Consider the following 19,455-nt stretch of genomic DNA (forward strand, 5'->3'; position numbering starts at 1 on the left):
GCGGGGAGACCCGTGGCCTTTTTCTCAAGGACCCTCCAGGGCCCCGAGATTCGACATTCCTCTGTCGAAAAGGAGGCCCAGGCCATTGTGGAAGCCGTGCGACATTGGCGGCATTGCCTGGCCGGAAAACGATTTACCCTGCTCACTGACCAGCGTTCAGTAGCTTTTATGTTTCATAATAAGCAGCGGGGCAAAATCAAGAATGACAAGATATTAAGGTGGAGAATCGAACTCTCCACCTACAATTACAATATCTTGTACCGGCCCGGGAAACTCAATGAGCCCCCAGATGCCCTATCACGTGGTACGTGCGCCAACGCGCAGGTTGATAGATTACAGACCCTCCACAATGACCTCTGCCACCCGGGGGTCACCAGGTTCTTCCATTTTATCAAATCCCGTAACCTGCCCTACTCCATCGAGGAGGTCAGGACCATGACCAGGAACTGCCAGATCTGTGCCGAGTGCAAGCCGCATTTTTATAGGCCAGACAGAGCGAGCCTGATCAAAGCCACGCGCCCCTTCGAGCGGCTGAGCATCGATTTTAAAGGGCCTCTCCCCTCCTCTGACCGCAATGTGTACTTCCTCAATATAATTGATGAGTACTCCCGTTTCCCGTTTGCCATCCCTTGCTCGGACATGACCAGTACCACGGTCATTAAATGTCTGAATGACCTCTTCGCATTGTTCGGTTTCCCTAGCTATATCCATAGCGACAGGGGCTCATCTTTTATGAGCGACGAACTTCGGCAGTACCTGCTCACGAGAGGCATTGCTACAAGCAGGACCACCAGCTACAACCCCCGGGGTAACGGCCAGGTGGAAAGGGAGAATGCGACAGTCTGGAAGGCAGTCCTTTTAAACTTAAAATCTAAGGGCCTTCCGACCTCCCGCTGGCAGGAGGTCCTCCCTGCGGCGCTCCATTCCATTCGGTCGCTGCTCTGTACACCCACCAATGCCACTCCTCACGAGAGAATGTTCTCCTTCCCCAGGAAGTCCACGTCGGGGATTTCGCTACCAACATGGCTGACTTCTCCAGGACCCGTCCTACTGCGGAAGCACGTGAGGACCCATAAGGCAGACCCCCTGGTCGAGAGGGTGAGCCTCCTCCACGCCAACCCGCAGTATGCTTACGTGGTGTACCCGGACGGGCGGGAGGACACAGTCTCCATTCGAGACCTCGCACCTGCGGGTGCTCCTGAAACACCCTCTTCGCCACCCACCGCTACTCCTGCCTACCCCCAGGACACAGTCCCCGCACGAGACCTCGCACCTTCGGGTGCCTCTGAGAGACCACCATCGCTACCTCCCATTACCCATGCTCTGACCCCTGTAGACGGCATGCAGCAGCCCCAGGGTCCGCCACCTGCTACACCTCCTCTGAACGAGACACCGGGTTCAACGTTGGATGCTGCACCATCACCGCCGCTGCTGCGACGCTCAGGACGGCTTACAAGGCCTCCTGATAGACTTCAGTACACGAATTTTTAGTGCACTTCACCCCGCCGGACTCAATTCTAAACAAGGGGTGAATGTGGTAAACCACTGTTGTTAGTATTGTTGTTCACCACTGTTGTTAGTACTGTTGTTCACTGTTAGTACTGTTGTTCACTCTTGCATATTGTTGTACTTGTCTGTGCATGCCTCAGCTGACTCCGCCCCTGGCTCCACCCTCATGGCTGGGTATAAAGGTCGCTGCTCGGCAGCCCCCGGCCCTTTTGGATACCAGGCAACCACAAGAGGCATGCTCTGTTCTTTGGTAATAAAAGCCTGTTTATTACTTTCTCAATTTCCAGTCTTTCGTAGCAATTGATAGTGCATCACCCTCCCCCTCTCTTCCCCCTCCCTCCTCCTCCTCCTCCTGCTCCCCCTCGCCCTCCTCCTCATTCCTCATCGCCCTCCTCCTCCTCCTCCCCGTCGCCCTCCTCCTCCTCCTCCCAGTCGCCCTCCTCCTCCCCCGTCGCCCTCCTCCTCCCCCTGCTCCCCCGTCGTCCTCCTGCTGCTCCCCTATCCGCCGTATCAAATCTGTAACCTCTGGCCTGTATGGGTGGTGCTTGACCCAGTATGTCCCAGCTGTGGCTCAGTTTCTGACGGTCGTGTTTAGTGATACCTCACTCAGTGTTGGCACTGTGTTCATCATTCGGAAAAGATCAATAGCCCTACCCACCCCAAACCCCACCTCTTTGTCGAGCACTGAGAGAGTTATTTGCACTGGTAATGTAAATCTCAGCAAAAAAGGACTTCATCATTTGCATTCAGAGCGGCCAGAGGCCAAGAGGCCTGAACTTGTAAGAGCTGAGATTCCATTAAATGCAAAATCATAGCCCCTTTCAGCTATGTAATTGCAAGAGCCAGCCAGGAAGATGATTGTGATTTTAGAGACAGTGGCTGAAGGGCTTATTCTGATATTTTCGAAGCGTTAGTGGTTGTGCAAGTGTGGAGTGCTGCGAGGACCTTCCTTGAGCAGATTGTGTGGTGAAGGTGTCCATTGCAGGCCCAGGTGTTCAAACCGGCTGGGGTCAGGTGGAGGGATGTTGATGCGAGCTAACACATTTCATAATAAGGGTACCCGACTAAATGTTGCCCAATATCCTGGGTTCTTTCGTGTTTTTTGTCTTCAGAACTTTTAAGTTCTCCATATCCCATATCTTGTAGAATCACACAGCACAGGAGGTCATTCGGGCCATCGTGTCTGTGTTGGCCCTTTGAAGAGGCAGAAACCCTCATCGCATTTAAGTAGTACTTGGACATGCACTTGAAGTGCCGTAACTTAAAAGGCTACGGACCAAGAGCTGGAAAGTGGGATTAGGCTGATTAGCTCTTTTTCGGCCGGCACAGACACGATGGGCCAAATGGCCTCCTTTTGTGCCATAATTTTCTCTGATTCTGTGAATTAGTGCCGCGCCCTTGCTCTTTCCCCATAGCCATGCAAATTTCTCCTTTTCAAGTATTTATCGAATTCCCTTCTGAAAGTTACTATTGAATCTGCTTCTGTTAGATCCGTGTATTTTTGATGTAGTGTGCCCTTCAATAACTCGACACGAGACTGCAGGAACAATCAACAGGATGAGGGTTACTCTAAAACTAATTATATACAGATTTATATACAGGTGTGGTCACTGCCGGTACTACTGTAAAAAGTAGTTCTCCCCTTAAAGGTACATACACTACAATTCCTCCCCTTTTAGATTGACAGTACCATAACATTCATTTAACAATTAACACTTTTAACATGCACATTAATTGAAAATAGTCCATTAATAAATTCAGCCTTTGGGGCGGCTTCCTGATCCTTTCTGGATAGCGCCTTTCCTGAGTGTCTTGCTCTTGGTGCGGAGGCCCCCTGTCGTCAGTTGGTTCATCAGCTTCCGATGCTACTGTTTCTGGGGTAGATGCTACCTGTATGTCGGGTTCATCACCAGGTGCGCGAGACATGGGGTTGACTCGTTCCTGTGACTCTAGGATCTGGTCGACATGGTGTCTCACAATGTTCTCCCCAACATCCACTGTGTACATTAGTGGCCCCTGCCGTGTGCATATCATTCCTAGTTGCCATTTCTCTGTTTGGTAGTCGCGGGCCAAGACTGGTTGCCCTACATTGAAGCTCCTTGTCGGCTTCTCATTGATGTGCTGGAATTGCTTATTCTCAACATCTCTTCGTACATTTGATCTGAGCAAATCCAGACAAGATCTCAACCTTCGGTTAAAGAACATCATGGCCGGGGTCTGGTTGGTGACTGTATGTGTCGCATTTCTGTAGGCCAACAGGAAATTGTCCATCTTATGCTGCAGTGGAATGTCGTCATCGCACATGGCCCTTACTGCTTTCTTAAAGGTTTGTACGAACCTCTCAGCCAATCCATTTGTGGCTGGATGATACGGGGCGGATGTGTAATGCCTTACCCCATTCCTTTTCATGAATCTTCGAAACTCTTCGGACACAAACTGTGGTCCGTTATCAGAGCAAATCTGCTCTGGCAAGCCGTTCCTGGCAAATATGGTCCGTAGGACTGCAATAGTTTTCTCCATGGTGGTGGATGACATTTTGATCACCTCAGGCCATTTCGAGTGCGCATCCACGGCTATTAGAAACATTGAGTCCATGAATGGACCAGCAAAATCAATATGCACCCGTTGCCATGGAGATGAGGGCCACTCCCATGGGTGTAGAGGGGCATGTGGTGGTGCATTTTGGACCTTCTGGCATCCTGAGCAGCTCTTTGTCAGGTCCTCGATTTGCTGATCGATCCCCGGCCACCACACATAAGCCCTAGCAAGGCTTTTCATTTTTACCCCTCCCAGATGGCCTTCGTGAAGCTCATTGAGCACTCTCTCCCTTAACTTGGGTGGAATTACCACTCGGGATCCACACATCAAGGTCCCCTGGCATACTGACAGCTGTTCTCTTCTGGATGAGAATGCTGGCAACAGTGAGTCGCCATGTGTTGGCCATCCCTTCACCGTCAAGTCATATATTCGAGACAGTGTCGGGTCATTTCGGGTCTCCTCTATATCAGCGTTAGTTACTGGCAAGCGTTCAATTATAGTCGAATGAAATATTTCGACAGGGTCCACTGCTGGTGCTTCCTCCGCAGTAGGCAGTGGCAGGCGTGATAGCCCATCAGCGTTTCCATGCTGTTTCGTGCCCTTATACTCGATTTCATATTGGTTCGCCCCTAGAAAAAGTGACCATCTTTGTAGCCGTTGCGCAGTCATCACCGGCACGCCCTTCTTTGGATTAAAGATTTAGACAAGTGGTTGGTAGTCCGTCAGCAAGGTGAACTTCTGCCCGTGCAGATAGTGGTTGAACTTTTTCACTTCTTCACCCCCCACACTAGGCTGAGGGCCTCCCTGTCAATCTGGGCGTAGTTACGCTCGGCTGAGGTTAGTGACCGAGACGCAAAGGCTACCGGCCCCTCCGAGCCGTCCGGGAACTTGTGCGACAGCACCGCTCCAATGCCATAGGGTGATGCATCACACGCCAACCGAATTGGTAGTGCTGGGTTGAAATGAGACAACACCTCTTTTGACGTGATCAATTCTTTGCACTTCTGGAAAGCTCGTTTACATTCGTCATTCCACTTCCATGGTACCCCCGTTTGCAGTAGGGTGTTCAGTGGGTGTAGTACTGTAGACAAATTCGGCAAGAACTTATGGTAGTAGTTCACCAGCCCGAGGAACGACCTCAGTTGTGACACATTTTCCGGTGCTGGAGCCTTGACTACTGCCTCAATCTTTTCAGGGGACTTATGTAACCCCTCTTCATCAATAACGTGGCCACAATACGAGATCTGCTTCTGGAAAAACTCGCATTTGTGGCGATTTGCTCGGAGCCCATATTCCTTCAATCTAGTGAGCACCTGCTCCAGGCTGGCAAGGTGAGCACTGTCATTTTCGCCCGTGACCAGGATGTCGTCCAAATAACACTGGGTCCCTGGAATCCCTTGCAGGACTTGATCCATTGCCCTTTGCCAAATAGCCGGAGCTGATGCTACCCTGAACACCAGCCGGTTGTATTGGTAGAGACCTTTATGAGTGTTGATTGTGAGGTACTGTTTCGAGGCTTTTTCTACCTCCATTTGCAGGTATGCCTGGGCCAGATCAATCTTAGTGAAGCGTTTCCCTCCTGATAGCGAGGCGAAAATATCTTCAATCCGTGGAAGCGGATATTGTACCGTGTGAAGGACTGGGTTCACTGTCACCTTAAAGTCCCCACAGATGCGAACTTTCTTTGGTTCCCCAGGCGTATTACTCAACGATCTCTTCATTACAGGAACGATGGGTGTGGCCCACTCGCTCCAGTCCACTTTGGACAGTACTCCTGAACGTTCCAAACCTTCCAGCTCTGCTTCGACGGCTGGGTGGATCGCATAAGGCACCGGTCTGGCCTTAAAAAACTTTGGGCTTGCATTTTCCTCTATTTTGGTCGTCGCTGTTATGCCTTTTAGTGTTCCAAGTCCCTCCTGGAACACTTCTTGTGCGTCAGTTAGCATTTTTGACAGTCGTCCAGGTGTGGCGTCGTCATCCTTTTTGGCATCTACAGTCAGTGCTTGTATGGAATGCCAATCTAGCTGTATCTTCTGGATCCATTCATGTCCTAGTAGTGGTGGACCTCCATCTGGCAATACATATAGGTCCATTTTTGGTGTTTCCTTACCGTTATATACAACGTTCACCCTTATTTTTCCTTTGGGGTAGACTTTTTGCCCCGTGTACGTCTTCAAGACAATTTCTGTATCTCTCAAGGGTATATGTGAGAATAGCCGCTTGTAGTCCCTTCGGTTTATGACTGTTAGGGCTGATCCTGTGTCCAATTCCATTTTCACTTGGACTCCTGCTATCTTGAGCGTGACCCAGATAATAAGAACATAAGAAATAGGAGCAGGAGTAGGCCAATCGGCCCCTCGAGCCTGCTCCGCCATTCAATAAGATCATGGCTGATCTGATCCTAACCGACAATCCACTATCACAGAACCATCTCCTGAATCTAACAGAATTAGACACACGAAATAGGAGCAGTGTCAGGCTACACGGCCCCTGGGCCCGCTCCGCTACCCACAGGGCTATGACCGATCCGAACCTGGACTCATGTCCAAATTCCTGCCCGCTCCCCGTAACCCTTAATTCCCTTTACTTCTAGGAAACTGTCTATTTCTGTTTTAAATTTATGTAATGATGTAGCTTATACAGCTTTTTGGGGCAGCATATTCCATGGACCTACCACCCTCTGAGTGAAGTAGTTCCTCCTCATCTCAGTTTTGAAAGAGCAGCCCCTTATTCTAAGACTGTGCCCCCTAGTTCTAGTTTCACCCATCATCGGGAACATCTTCCCCGCATCCACCCGATCCAACCCCTTCACAATCTTATATGTTTCAATAAGATCGCCTCTCATTCTTCTGAACTCCAATGAGTAGAGTCCCAATCTACTCAACCTCTCCTCATATGTCCATCCCCTCATCCCCGGGATTAACCGAGTGAACCTTCTTTGTACTGACTCGAGAGCAAGTATGTCCTTTCTTAAGTATGGACACCAAAACTGTACGCAGTATTCCAGGTGCGGTCTCACCAATACCTTGTACAACTGAAGCAATACCTCCCTATTTTTATATTCTATCCCCCTAGCAATGAAAGCCAACATTCCATTGGCCTTCTTAATCACTTGCTGCACCTGCATACTAACCTTTTGAGTTTCGTGCACCAGGACCCCCAGATCCCTTTGTACTTCAGTACTTTCCAGTTTCTTGCCATTAAGATAATAACTTGCTCTACGATTTTTCCTGCCAAAGTGCATAACCTCACACTTTCCAGCATTGTATTCCATCTGCCAAATCTCTGCCATTTACTTAGCCTGTCTATGTCCCCTTGCAGGTTTTTTATGTCCTCCTCACTCACTACTTTCCCTCCCATCTTAGTATCATCTGCAAACTTTGATATGTTACACTCGGTCCCCTCCTCCAAATCGTTAATATAGATTGTAAAGAGTTGGGGACCCAGCACTGACCCCTGCGGAACACCACTAGTTACTGATTGCCAGTCTGAGAATGAACCATTTAGCCCAACTCTCTGCCTTCTGTTAGATAGCCAATCCTCTATCCATGCCAGAATATTACCCCCAATCCCGTGATTTTTTATCTTAAGCAATAATCTTTTGTGTGGCACCTTGTCAAATGCCTTTTGGAAGTCTAAATACACTACGTCCATTGGTTCCCCTTTATCCACCCTATACGTTACTTCCTCAAAGAACTCCAGCAAATTTGTCAAACATGACTTCCCCTTCATAAAACCATGCTGACTTTGTCCTATTAAATTATGATTATCCAAATGTCCTGTTACTGTCTCCTTAATAATGGACTCCAAAATTTTACCTACCACAGATGTTAGGCTAACCGGTCTAGTTTGGTGATCCTCCGTTTGGATCACCTTATGTCGTTTCAGACAACCCAGCTCCTTGCTTCCGGAGTCTGTATCACTTTTCTGTTCGTCTGAACTACTCTCCGTCACCTTATGTACCTTCTTGTACTTCTCCTGTGGAGATTTCTTGCTGCTGGTTTTCTTTCCCGACCTGCAGACTCTTGCTATGTGTCCTACTTTTCCACACTGTCTGCACACTTTGTCCTTGAACCAGCAATCATTATGGTCGTGTGTTGTTCTGCTGCAGCGATAACACTTCACTGTTCCGTATGACATTTCATTTGTGCCATATTCTTGCGGTCTCCGTTGTATCTCTGCAGCGCCCCGTGCAGCTGCTTCATGTGATACTGCCATGCTGAAAGCCTTTTCCAGCGTAAGGTCCTTTTCAGATAAAAGCCGTTTCTGGGTTCCTTCACTTTGAAGCCCACACACAACTTGTCCCTTAAGGTATCTGCCAGTCCCGCTCCAAACTGGCAGTGTTTCGATAGCTTGCGCAGTTCTGTTAAATACTCAGCATTACTTTCATCTTTATGCTGGTTCCTTTTGTGAAACTTAAATCTTTCTGCTATCAGCAGCGGTGTGGGGTTTAAGTGGTTCTGTAGGGTTGACACTATGTTTCCAAAATCCTTGTCCACTGGCTTCTCTGGGGTTACTAGGTTTCGCAGTAAGCCATACGTTTTTGCACCCATGGAATTCAACAATACCAGCGCTTTCCCCTCATCTGGCACTTCATTTGCCTTGCAGTACACTTCTATGTGTTCGACATATGTCGCCCAATCTTCGACTTCATTGTCGAACGCTGTGATACTGCCACTCTTCGGCATCCCTGGGTGTGGTTAGACTGGCTCAAAATGGCGTTTTCCCGCGCTTCCCTTCTTCTCCGCTGCAGCTCAAAATGGCGTTTTCCCGCGCTTTCCCTTCTTCTCCGCTGCAGCTGCTCGGCCCTTGAACACCGGCTGCGCTCTGCGCGTTTTCTTTCGTGCCTCTCTCTCTTCTCCCGTCGACGCCGTTCGGTCCTGAACACTGGCTGCGCCCTGTGCGCTCTACCCTCTCTCTTCTCCCGTCGACACCGTTCGGTCCTGAGCACCGGCTGCGCCCTGTGCGTTCTACCCTCTCTCTCCTCCCGTCGACGCCGTTCGGTCCTGAACACCGGCTGCGCCCTGTGCGCTCTACCCTCTCTCTTCTCCCGTCGACGCTGCTCGGCCTTTTCTGTGCCGTCGGTCGGCTCCAGCCGCCGCTGTCCGGGAAGGGTCTGCGCCGTACCTGTTGCCAGCCCGTTTTGCTGGACCACCGTGACTGGAGAACCAAGCCCAGCTCTCAACAGCCTCTCCTGCGATGCTCAATCTCTGCTGGATGACTGGGCGGTTGCTCGTGGTCGACGCCCCTGCTTCTGGCCTCAACTTTCTTCCACTGTTCTCCAGGAGTGAATCCCTGGGAGGTAATGCAGAGTTGCAGGTAGGTTCGAATCTGCCTCGTCGCCACTGTTAGATCCGTGTATTTTTGATGTAGTGTGTCCTTCAATAACTAGACACGAGACTGCAGGAACAATCAACAGGTATTTACTGGATGAGGGTTCCTCTAAAACTAAACGTACAGATCCCTACTCAGGGTTTATATACAGGTGTGGTCACTGCCGGTACTACAGTATACAGGAGCTGTAAAAAAGTAGTTCTCCCCTTAAAGGTACATACACTACAGCTTCCTCCACCCTTTCAGGCAGCGCATTCCAGATCATCATAACTTGCTGCATAAAAAACAGTCTCCTCATTTCCCACCTGGATTTTTAGGCAAATATCTCAATCTGTGTCCTCCTCCTGCCAGTGGGAACGGTTTCTCCCTATTTACTCTATCAAAACCCCTCATAATTTTGAACATTATCCGCGACCATGATCACCTATTTCCATCGCTGCAACATTGCGCCCTCTGCCTTTATCTCACCCTCATTGCAGTTGAAACACTCATCCATTCCTCATCACCTCCAGGCTCAACTTCCCCAATGCTTTCTTGGCTAGCTTCCCGAGAGCCATCCAACATAAAGTCCAACTCATTAAAACCCTGCTGGCTGCATCCCAGCCTTTCCCCTGTTGCTCCTGTCTTCCCCGACCTCCATTGGTTTCCTGATAGCCGCACCAAGTTCCAAGTACTTGCCTTTATTTACACGTTTCTCCACAGCCTCACCCCACCCTAACTCTGTTTGTGAGCCCTACATACCCACTTACGCCTTCTGCTCTCCTCATTCTGGTTGCCTTGACGTGCCCTGCTGCTTTGGTGATGGAGCCTTCAGTCAGCCTGGTTGTACACTCTGGAACTGTCTCCCGAAATACTGTGTCCCTAAATCCTTCCCGCTTGCTACCTTTCTACCCACCTTCAAAAGCCTCTTCAAAACCAACCACTTCCCCTTCAGACACTTAAGCTAACCCTTTCATGTCCTTCATTTTTGTCTCTGCGAAATGCCTTGTGACATTCACAACAAAAACCTGTATTTATATAGCGCATGAAATGTCCCAAGTCGCTTCACAGGAGCGATTATCAAACTGCATTTGACACCGAGCCACATAAGGAGATATTAGGACAGGTAACCAACAGCTTGGTCAAAGAGGTAGCTTTTAAGGAGTGACTTACAGGAGGAGAGAGAGGCGGAGAGGTTTAGGGAGGGAATTCCAGAGCTTTGGGCCCAGGCAGCTGAAGGCACGGCCACCAATGGTGGAGCGATTAAAATCGGGGGATGCGCAAGAGGCCAGAATTAGAGGAGCGCAGAGATCTCGGGGGGGTTGTAGTACTGGAGGAGGTTACAGAGATAGGGAGGGGCGAGGCCATGGAGGGATTTGAAAACAAGGATGAGAATTTTAAAATCGAGGTGTTGCTGGACCGGGAGCCAATATAGGTCAGCGAGCACAGGGGTGATGGGTGAACAGGACTTGGTGCGAGTTAGGACATGGGCAGCGTGTTAAACACACTCGGTAAATGTAAGTTGCTGTATATGATTGATCTTGGTTTTGGGCATAGATGCTCGTGCTCTCTCAGCATGTTTTAGTGCATTTTGTTTCTTGGCCAGTGTCTGTTTTCAGTGTATTTAGCCCATGAATCCTACTGAACTCCACAAATAAACTCTAAAGCCTGCACATCTGCCAATGCACTTTATTATGGTTATATTTATGTTAATATGCTACAAGCCAAATGTATGTTGAATGTTTAAATGTCTTAATCCAAATGTACACTCTCGGGAGCCGCAAGCCTACATTTCGTTGTACTGCACTTGTGCACTAACAATGACAATAAAAGTTGATTTGATTTTAATTTGATTTGATGAATGTTAGGCTAAGACAGAAGGACTAACCTGAGCTGTTTTACTCCTCCACAGATGCAGCAGCAGGAGCTGGCACAGATGAGGCAACGAGATGCGAACCTAACGGCTCTTGCTGCGATAGGCCCGCGCAAGAAACGCAAACTGGATTCCCCGGGGCCGCAGGCGACGGAGATGGGAATGGCAGCTGGCGAGGTAACCAGATCAGTAGCCCACATAATAAACACTGCACTCTGTCCTCGCACCTTATTGGTGTGGTTGCAGGGATAGGTTTTTTGTTGATGCTAAAAATTTGGTTCTCTCTTAATTGGCATCACACAAGTTATTGCAACCATTTCTGAATCTTGATAAGTGTTTTAAAAGATGCTTGCGACTTGTTGAATGAGCCTCTTGTTGATATCAATGTCGACGCCCTTTGTTTTTAAGGGTTGTGCTGCAGCAAAAATCTATGGAATTTTGTATTTTGATGTCGCCGAAGAATTGACTATTGTTCGGGTCTCGCCCTTAAGGTGAACCTCTCATTTGAGGTAACTTTTAGAATTTTCTGAAACCTTCAAGTTGGCTGTGGAATGGGACGTTTGTTTCAATGTTTGGAGGTTGAACAAAGTTCAGTATGAATGGGGTTAACATTCCTTATTGCCTCCCTTCCCACACCAAATCTCGTACGGTACCTCCGCGAGGACCTGCGTACCGCAGCACCTGAGGATCCTCTGCAGGTCCCATGGCCCTTTCACCAATACTTTCTGAAAACCTGTAGCCTGAAAAAGGCAGATCTCTCGCCTTCAATTCTCCGCTTTCTCTCCTTTTGCCTGATGGCTTGGATGTCATGTTGTTTACAGCGCTTGCTCAGCACTTCAGGTCACAGGTGTGGGACTGCCTGGCACTGTTGACGAGAAGCCTGAACTGTGGCCAGTTCAGTCGTTTCAGGGTGAATGTGTGTGTCTGTCTCTGTGTGTCTGTCTCTGTTTGTCTGCGTCTGTCTCTGTGTGTTTATGTCTGTGTGTGTCTCTGTCTGTCTCTGTGTGTCTGTCTCTGTGTGTCTGTCTCTGTGTGTCTCCGTCTGTCTCTGTGTGTCTGTCTCTGTGTGTCTCCGTCTGTCTCTGTGTGTCTGTCTCTGTGTGTGCGTGCGTCTGTCTCTGCGTCTGTGTGTCTGCGCCTGTGTGTCTGTCTCTGTGTGTCTGTCTGTCTCTGTGTGTCTGTCTGTCTGTCTCTGTGTGTGTGCATCTCCCTCTGTGTTTCTGTCTCTGTGTATGTCTGTCTGTGTGTGTCTGTCTCTGTGTGTGCGTGTCTCTCTCTGCGCGTCTCTCTCTGCGTCTGTGTCTGTCTCTGTGTGTCTGTCTCTGTGTGTCTGTGTCTGTCTGTCTCTGTGTGTGTGTGTCTCTCTCTGTGTGTCTCTCTCTCTGTGTCTGTCTCTGTGTGTCTGTCTCTGTGTGCAGCAGCGTATGTCTGTGGCATTTGATGAGAACAGGACTGGGCATCGCTTGGTGCAACACCTTTGTGTGCACACTCCTGAATGGTCATGGCTGAGATACCAGAGCACTGCCGGCACATGTGGAAACATACCCTACGGGCTAAAACTACCACCCACAGGTCCAGGATGGGAAGGATCTGCGGGGAGGATCGGTCTGCCTGCTTGACTCTGTTTCACGGCCTTGTGTGCACCCGGATGACCTTGGCCAGATTTCAGGCAGTATCGACTGGTAGGCTTGAAGCCTTCCATGATCGCTGGGCACTGCAGGACACCAGCTGTATCATTAACAAAAGGAACCAGAGCATGGTTTAGTTTTATTCTTCATTCTTAGTTTGGACAGACAGTTATGTTAGCGGTGTCTTCCTCTTGAGGAGGACACTTGGAGCAATGTCTTGTCCTAGGAGGCATCATTGAGTGACCCCCCCAGCCCCCAGTGTCACTTTGCTGCTCCAGGGTCGGGAGAGCAGGTGGGGGGAGCAGGGGGGAAACCTTTGTAAAGTGGACGTGATCCTCAATCGGAGGGGGGGTGGTGAAGTGGAGAAATGAGGCCAACTGCATCAGCCAGTTACAAATGGACCATCAGTTATCCATTTAGAGAGCATCCTTGTCGCATACTTACAGGAGTTTGAGCAGCCTTTACAGAAGCATTGCGGCTTTAATGCCTGCTCTGTTGGCCGCTTTCCCGTTGCCTATTACTATTTAAGGCCCGTTTTCCTGAGGTCGAGTAGTTTGTACACCTTATTCTTCACGTGAAAGTTTATTTTAGACTAAATGATACCAGACAGCTGGAAGACAAAGTTGACAATGCCAGGGGTGGTCGATAATGAACAAAAACTGCTTTACATATCTCACACCCAGCACCTACTGGATTGTGAGAAATATCGAGTTATTTTGCCCTGTTCTCTGTCAAAATGGAGCACTTTTACTTGTAGGCTACTGGGAGAAAAGGAATGTAATTTTAACCTATTTTTCCACTTCATTTTCACCCCACATTTCTTCATTTCACATCCTTTGTGTGCCTCTGGCTGTCATCTTCGTTTCTCAAGAGCAGAGTGAATGTGACTTTTTTTCCAGAGAGGAGTCACAGGATACCTCGGAGGCCTGTGGCTGTTACTGGACTCCTCTCTCTCTCTCTCTCTCTCTCTTGCCTGCTTTCAGCCAAACTGAAGGGCTTGTCATAGTTTTCATCTCCTCAGAAATGAGCCCCAGGCACCAGCCAGGAGGAGAAGACGATGGCAGCTTGATTAGGTCCCAGCGCTGATTCATTCCCACTGACAGCAAATCTCTGGCTCTCTAAATTAGTCTGAAACAAAGGCAGCTCTCAGATCTGTGCCAAGCCTAATTTAAACGGGTAATGACCTTTCCGTGGCATCGAGCTGCTGGAGTGACCTCTGCCAAAATTTAAAGTCGCTGATTGCTACCTTTTGTTGATCAGATATATCCTCCATTCGGGGGCTGAGCCACAAAGGTGATTGAATGTCGCAGCCAGTTCTGTGACCCGTACTGCTGCAGGGGCTGAAACTGATAGCCGTTCAGGGCCGGCATGTCTCTCTTGAGCTTGATCTTAAATCCAGAGGCACACAAAGGCCCATAGAGCTCCCGCAGGAGGATTAGTTACACAGCAAGCAATGGGAGGCATTCAGAAGAGGGTGGTGGGGGGTGGGTGGGATGAGAGAAACTAATTTGCTCTCAGTACAAGCACTGTATTCATATTGTTCTGGGTGTGTGCAGACCTGCTTCCAATAAACATTGTCATTTAAGTCAGTTGGGAGGGAAGGTACAGTAGAATTGCGATTTTTATTTTTTTTATTCCCCTCCCCCCGGCTGCTGTGATTGTTTACTTAAGCTGTGAAGACAAGGCACTGGTTGCTGTAGTGACAAACAGGACGGGCATTTTATTCCTTAAAGTTCTGTTTGTTTTGTCACGACAGAAATCTGCTTCATTTCCCTACAGTGAAATGCTTTTTCTCCCCCAGCAGCAACAGCCTCCCCCCTCTGCATATAAGCTTCACCTCAGCATTTATAAATTCGAGATCACTGACAGGAATGAAGGGAACCGTTTCTTTTTTTAAATCGAGAGGGTTGTTAGGACGTGGACTGCCCGAACAGAAACACCGGGTGGGCAGGGGGGGGAAGCAGAATCCACAGTAGTTTTTAAAAGGAAAATGGATAAATATTTGGAAGAAAGAAAACATTGAAAGGGGCCTGTGAATGGGACTAAGTGGGTAGCGCTTCTCGAACAGTGTTGTCCAATACTTGAGCCACTGGCCACATGTGGCTAATTGAAAATCCAGATGTGGCTAATTGCATTTCTGATTAAGTAAGCAATGAGTAATCAACACCGTCGTTGGTCATGTGATCCCAGTACTCCGATTCTAGCATGTGAACTTTAACCTTTTTGCGTGTTTGTTGATGAGATGAAAAGCAGAGTGTGTGAGTGTTTGTTGATCATCAAGAGTGCTTCACTTCCTTGGTTACTGAATGGTGGGAGATGTTTGTTCAGTAAATGTACACATTCCAATTCCAATTCCAATTCCAATTAAAATGCTTTATTGGCATGAAAGTTTACAGAGAACCATATTGCCAAAGCTTACATAGCAAAAAGGTACAGTTTTCCAACATTCTGTAGGTGTCAATCGATTTGACATTTGTTGGGTACATACAATATTACTTTTAAACAATATTAATTTTAAACAGTCTTTGTACTTCATTTGGTACGTTCAATATTAATTTTAAACAGTCTTAATTTTAAACAGTCCTCAGGTTGTGACATGTTGTTACATATTTGGCCCCAAGGTATGGTCTGTCTCCTTCTCCTAGGACTAATCTCAATTTTGACAGATCATCCAATTCCTTGAAATCTGGGGTTGTTTGGCTTAGCTTGTTGAATAATATGTTTCTTGATGTGTTGAATTTTTCGCATTTTAGGAGGAAATGCATTTCTGTTTCAACCTCGCCAGCCAGACATTGATCGCATATTCTATTCTCTCTAGGCTGCCAGGATTTCTTGTATCTGCCTTTTTCAATTTCCAGTTGGTGGTCGCTTAGTCTGTACCTGGTGAGGGTCTGTCTCTGTTTTGTGTCTCTGATGGTCGTGAGGTAGTCTGCCAGTTTATATTCTCTTTTTAGGGCCCGGTAACATTCTAATCTGCTTTGGCTTTCGGTTATTTTGTTCCAATGTTCCAGGTAGGTTTCTTTGCATTTTTTAATGATTTGGTTCACTCGGATTGGTGTTTGGGCGGCTGTGTTGGTCTGGGGCTGGTCAGGGTCCGGCTGAGTACTTAGTTTCCGTAGCAGCTGACTCAGGGGACTCTTTTCTGGGTTTAGCTCTTGGGTCTGAAAGGCTTTGAAATGAAGGGTGTCTGGGGAGCTAGATTTGAGGTGATTTAGGAAGTTTAGTGCTCGTTTTTGGATGTTTATTATCAGTGGGTATCTGCCTAGTTCGGCTCTGCATGCATTTGTTGGCGTTTTCCTTTGGGTGCGAAGGATGCTTCGGCAGAATTCTGCATGTAGGGCTTCTATTGTATGTTTTTCCCATTTAGTGTAGCTTTGGTGATTTAGCGGGCCCCATACTTCACTACCGTACAGTGCAATGGGCAGGATTATGCTGTCAAATATTTTGAGCCAGATTTTGATTGGGATTTGGATGTTGTAGAATTTTCTTTTTATTGCATATAGGGCTCTTCGGGCTTTTTCTTTTAGTGCATTCACTGCTATGCTGAAGCTCCCTGATGCTGTAATAGTTAGACCAAGGTAGGTGTAGCTCATAGTGTGTCCTATAGTGGTATCACTGAGGGTAAACTGGTATTTGCTTTCCTGACATCTGGGCCTTTTTTGAAAAATCATGATGTTGGTTTTCTTTAGATTTACTGTTAGAGCCCAATTTTGGCAGTATTTGTCGAGTAGGTCTAGTTGTTGCTGTAATCCCTGTTCTGTGGGAGACAGCAGAACCAGGTCGTCCGCATAGAACAGGGATTTCACTTCTCCATCTAGGAGACGGAGACCTGGTGACTCGCTTTGCTCCAGCATGTCTGCTAATTCATTTATGTATATGTTGAACAGGGTCGGGCTCAAATTGCAGCCCTGCCGGACGCCTCTTCTCTGGGTGAAGAAATCGGTGCGTTTGTCTCCAATTTTGACCCCGCATTTGTTTTTCAGATACATTGATTTAATAAGGTCATAGACTTTGCCCCCTATTCCACATTGAAGAAGTTTATAATAGAGCCCTTCGTGCCATATAGAGTCAAAGGCTTTCTTGAAGTCGATGAAACAGGCGAATATTTTCCCATTTTTTGTTTGGTGTATATGTTTTTCAATGAGGGTGTGAAGGGTATAGATATGGTCGGCGGTGCGGTGTTTTGGAAGAAAGCCTATTTGGTTTTTTCTGAGGATATTATGTTTGTTAAGAAAATCAAGTAATCTACTATTTAGAATACTGCAGAATAACTTCCCTAGACAACTGTTGACACAGATGCCGCGGTAGTTATTTGGGTCTGATTTGTTTCCGCTTTTATATATGGGGGAGATTAGTCCTTGGCACCAGATATCGGGAAAACAGCCTGAACGTAATATGATGTTGAATAATTTGAGTACCGCACCCTGCATCTCCATATTGCTGAACTTGAGCATTTCATTTTTGATGTTGTCTGGGCCACAGGCTTTCTTTAGGTGGAGAGATTTTGTTTTTGTGGCCATTTCTTTCCATGTGATTGGGGAGTCTAGAGGGTTTTGGTTGTCTTTGATTGTTGCTTCTAATGTGTGGAGTTTTTCTGTGACCTGATGTTGACTTGGGTTTGTTTCGTTTATTGGGATGTCTTTGTAGAGGTTTTCAAAATGTGTTCTCCAGATGTCGCCATCTTGGATTGGTAATGCTTGCAATTGTGTTGTACTCAGGTTATTCCACATTTCCCAGAATTGTTTTGGGTTGGTGGAGTTTTCAATTTCTTCTAGTATTTTGTGGGTATAGTTTTGTGTTTTGTTCCTAATGGTGTGTTTATATCTTTTGAGGGTTTCATTGTATCTAGTACGTAGGTCCGGATTGTTTGGTTGGCGATGCTTTTGGTTTGATATTTTTCTCAGGTCTTTTCTGGCATTTTTGCATTCGTGGTCAAACCATTTCTTATTTTTATTTTGTCTTTTGTGACTCTTCCTCTTCTGTTTCACGAGGTCGGCTTTTACAGCTGCCTCATGAAAGATCATATTTATATCCTCTATGGCCATGTTTACCCCATCTCTGGTGATCTCATATAGATTTTCTTTAAATTTTGAAATTTTACTTGTGAGATCAGGTGAATTTAGTGCTGTGATGAATTTATCTCCACTGTCTGGGGCCCATCTGTATGTCTGGTTTATTTTATGTAGCTTACTGGGTTCCTTTTTTGTGTCTGTAGTTTGGGCAGAAAGTTTAAGGTACACATTTATTTGGTTATGGTCTGAGAGGGGGGATTGCTGCCTGACAGTGAATGCGTTGATATCGCAGGGGTCCAGGTCAATGCCGTCTCTTACTAAAATTGGTGCATGTGGTTAAAACAGTGTCGCCATAGCCACAGCTTTCAGCAATTTCACAGAAATCACAGAAACCCCACAGTGCAGATACAGGCCATTTCGGCCCATCGAGCCTGCACCGACACATATCCCACCCGATCCCCGTAACCCCTACACCAACACATATCCCACCCTATCCCTGTAACCCCACGTATTTAATCCCCCTAACACTAAGGGTCAATTTATCATAGCCAATCAACCTAACCCGCACATCTTTGGACTGTGGGAGGAAACCGGAGCACCCGGAGAAAACCCACGCAAACTTCTTTTGGACAGCACTGTTTGAGAGAGCCAGCAAAGGCGGGATGGGCTGAATGGCCTCCTAAAAATAAAAACAGAAAATGCTGGAAATACTCAGCAGGCCAGGCAGCATCTGTGGAGAGAGAAACAGAGTTAACGGTTCAGGTCAATGAGCCTTCGTCAGAACTGGAAGAAGTTACTTCCCTTTTGTTCTCCCCTCTCTCTCTCCCCCTTTCCCTGACTCTGTACTTGCTTATAAACTATTGGCCCAGAAATTCGGGTCGGGGGCTTCCCGCGGGTGTAAGCCCCCGACCCGCACTTACCTAACGCGCCGGCCGTTGAGCTGTGGGCCCGCGTGGGATTCCGATCCTGGGCCTGCTCCAACTGCCGGCGCGCAGTGCTTGCGTATCCCAGGGGCGCAGTTAGTTCGAAGCGTCCCCTGGGATCACGTGGGCCATGGAGAGCCAATGGTAGCAGGGAATGCTTCATTCATAAAATTGACAGGAAGAGCTGTCAAACCTATAAATACTATAATCACTAAAACTTCAAATAATTTTTTTTTTAAATCACATTTTAAAAATAACTATAAATTACATAAAATAACTATTTTAAACAATAATTTAAATTTTTGAAAAAATTAATTACATTTTCTAACGGCTAAAAATAAACTTACCTTTCTTTAAAGTATTTAAAAATAATAAACCTGTGGAAAAATGTTTTAATTTTAATTAATTCACCACTTACCTTGTTAAAAGCAGGCCTTGCGCCTGCTTTTTAAAAGTGTAACTGCTGGAGACTTACCCTCCCGGAGAAACCTGGGAAAAAAAACGTAAGTTCCAGGCGCACGCGCTGCCTCTCCGGCGTACGCGTTCCACCTCTGAACCCCTTCCTTTAAGGGACGGAAGTTCTGGTTTCCCGCGCATGCGCAGTGCATGCACGAAACCGGCACTTCCATTGGGCCTACGGGTGAGTACCCCGTGCGTAC

At 47.5% G+C, this 19,455-nt stretch overlaps 1 protein-coding gene across 2 annotated transcripts in view; it reads left to right on the top strand.

Moving 5' to 3' along the window:
* The window catches only part of LOC147116754 (transcription initiation factor TFIID subunit 4), a 508,321-nt gene that overhangs the window by 383,123 nt on the left and 105,743 nt on the right, over positions 1-19,455 (top strand). For both annotated transcript variants that reach the window (XM_085991896.1, XM_085991897.1), the window contains one exon: positions 11,273-11,410. In XM_085991896.1, the coding sequence (XP_085848022.1) occupies positions 11,273-11,410 (138 nt within the window). The remainder of the gene's footprint in view (positions 1-11,272; positions 11,411-19,455) is intronic.

The sequence above is a fragment of the Somniosus microcephalus genome, chromosome 6, assembly GCF_052327205.1.
Source record: "Somniosus microcephalus isolate GS21.2 chromosome 6, FLI_Smic_1.0, whole genome shotgun sequence".
NCBI lineage: Eukaryota > Metazoa > Chordata > Chondrichthyes > Squaliformes > Somniosidae > Somniosus > Somniosus microcephalus.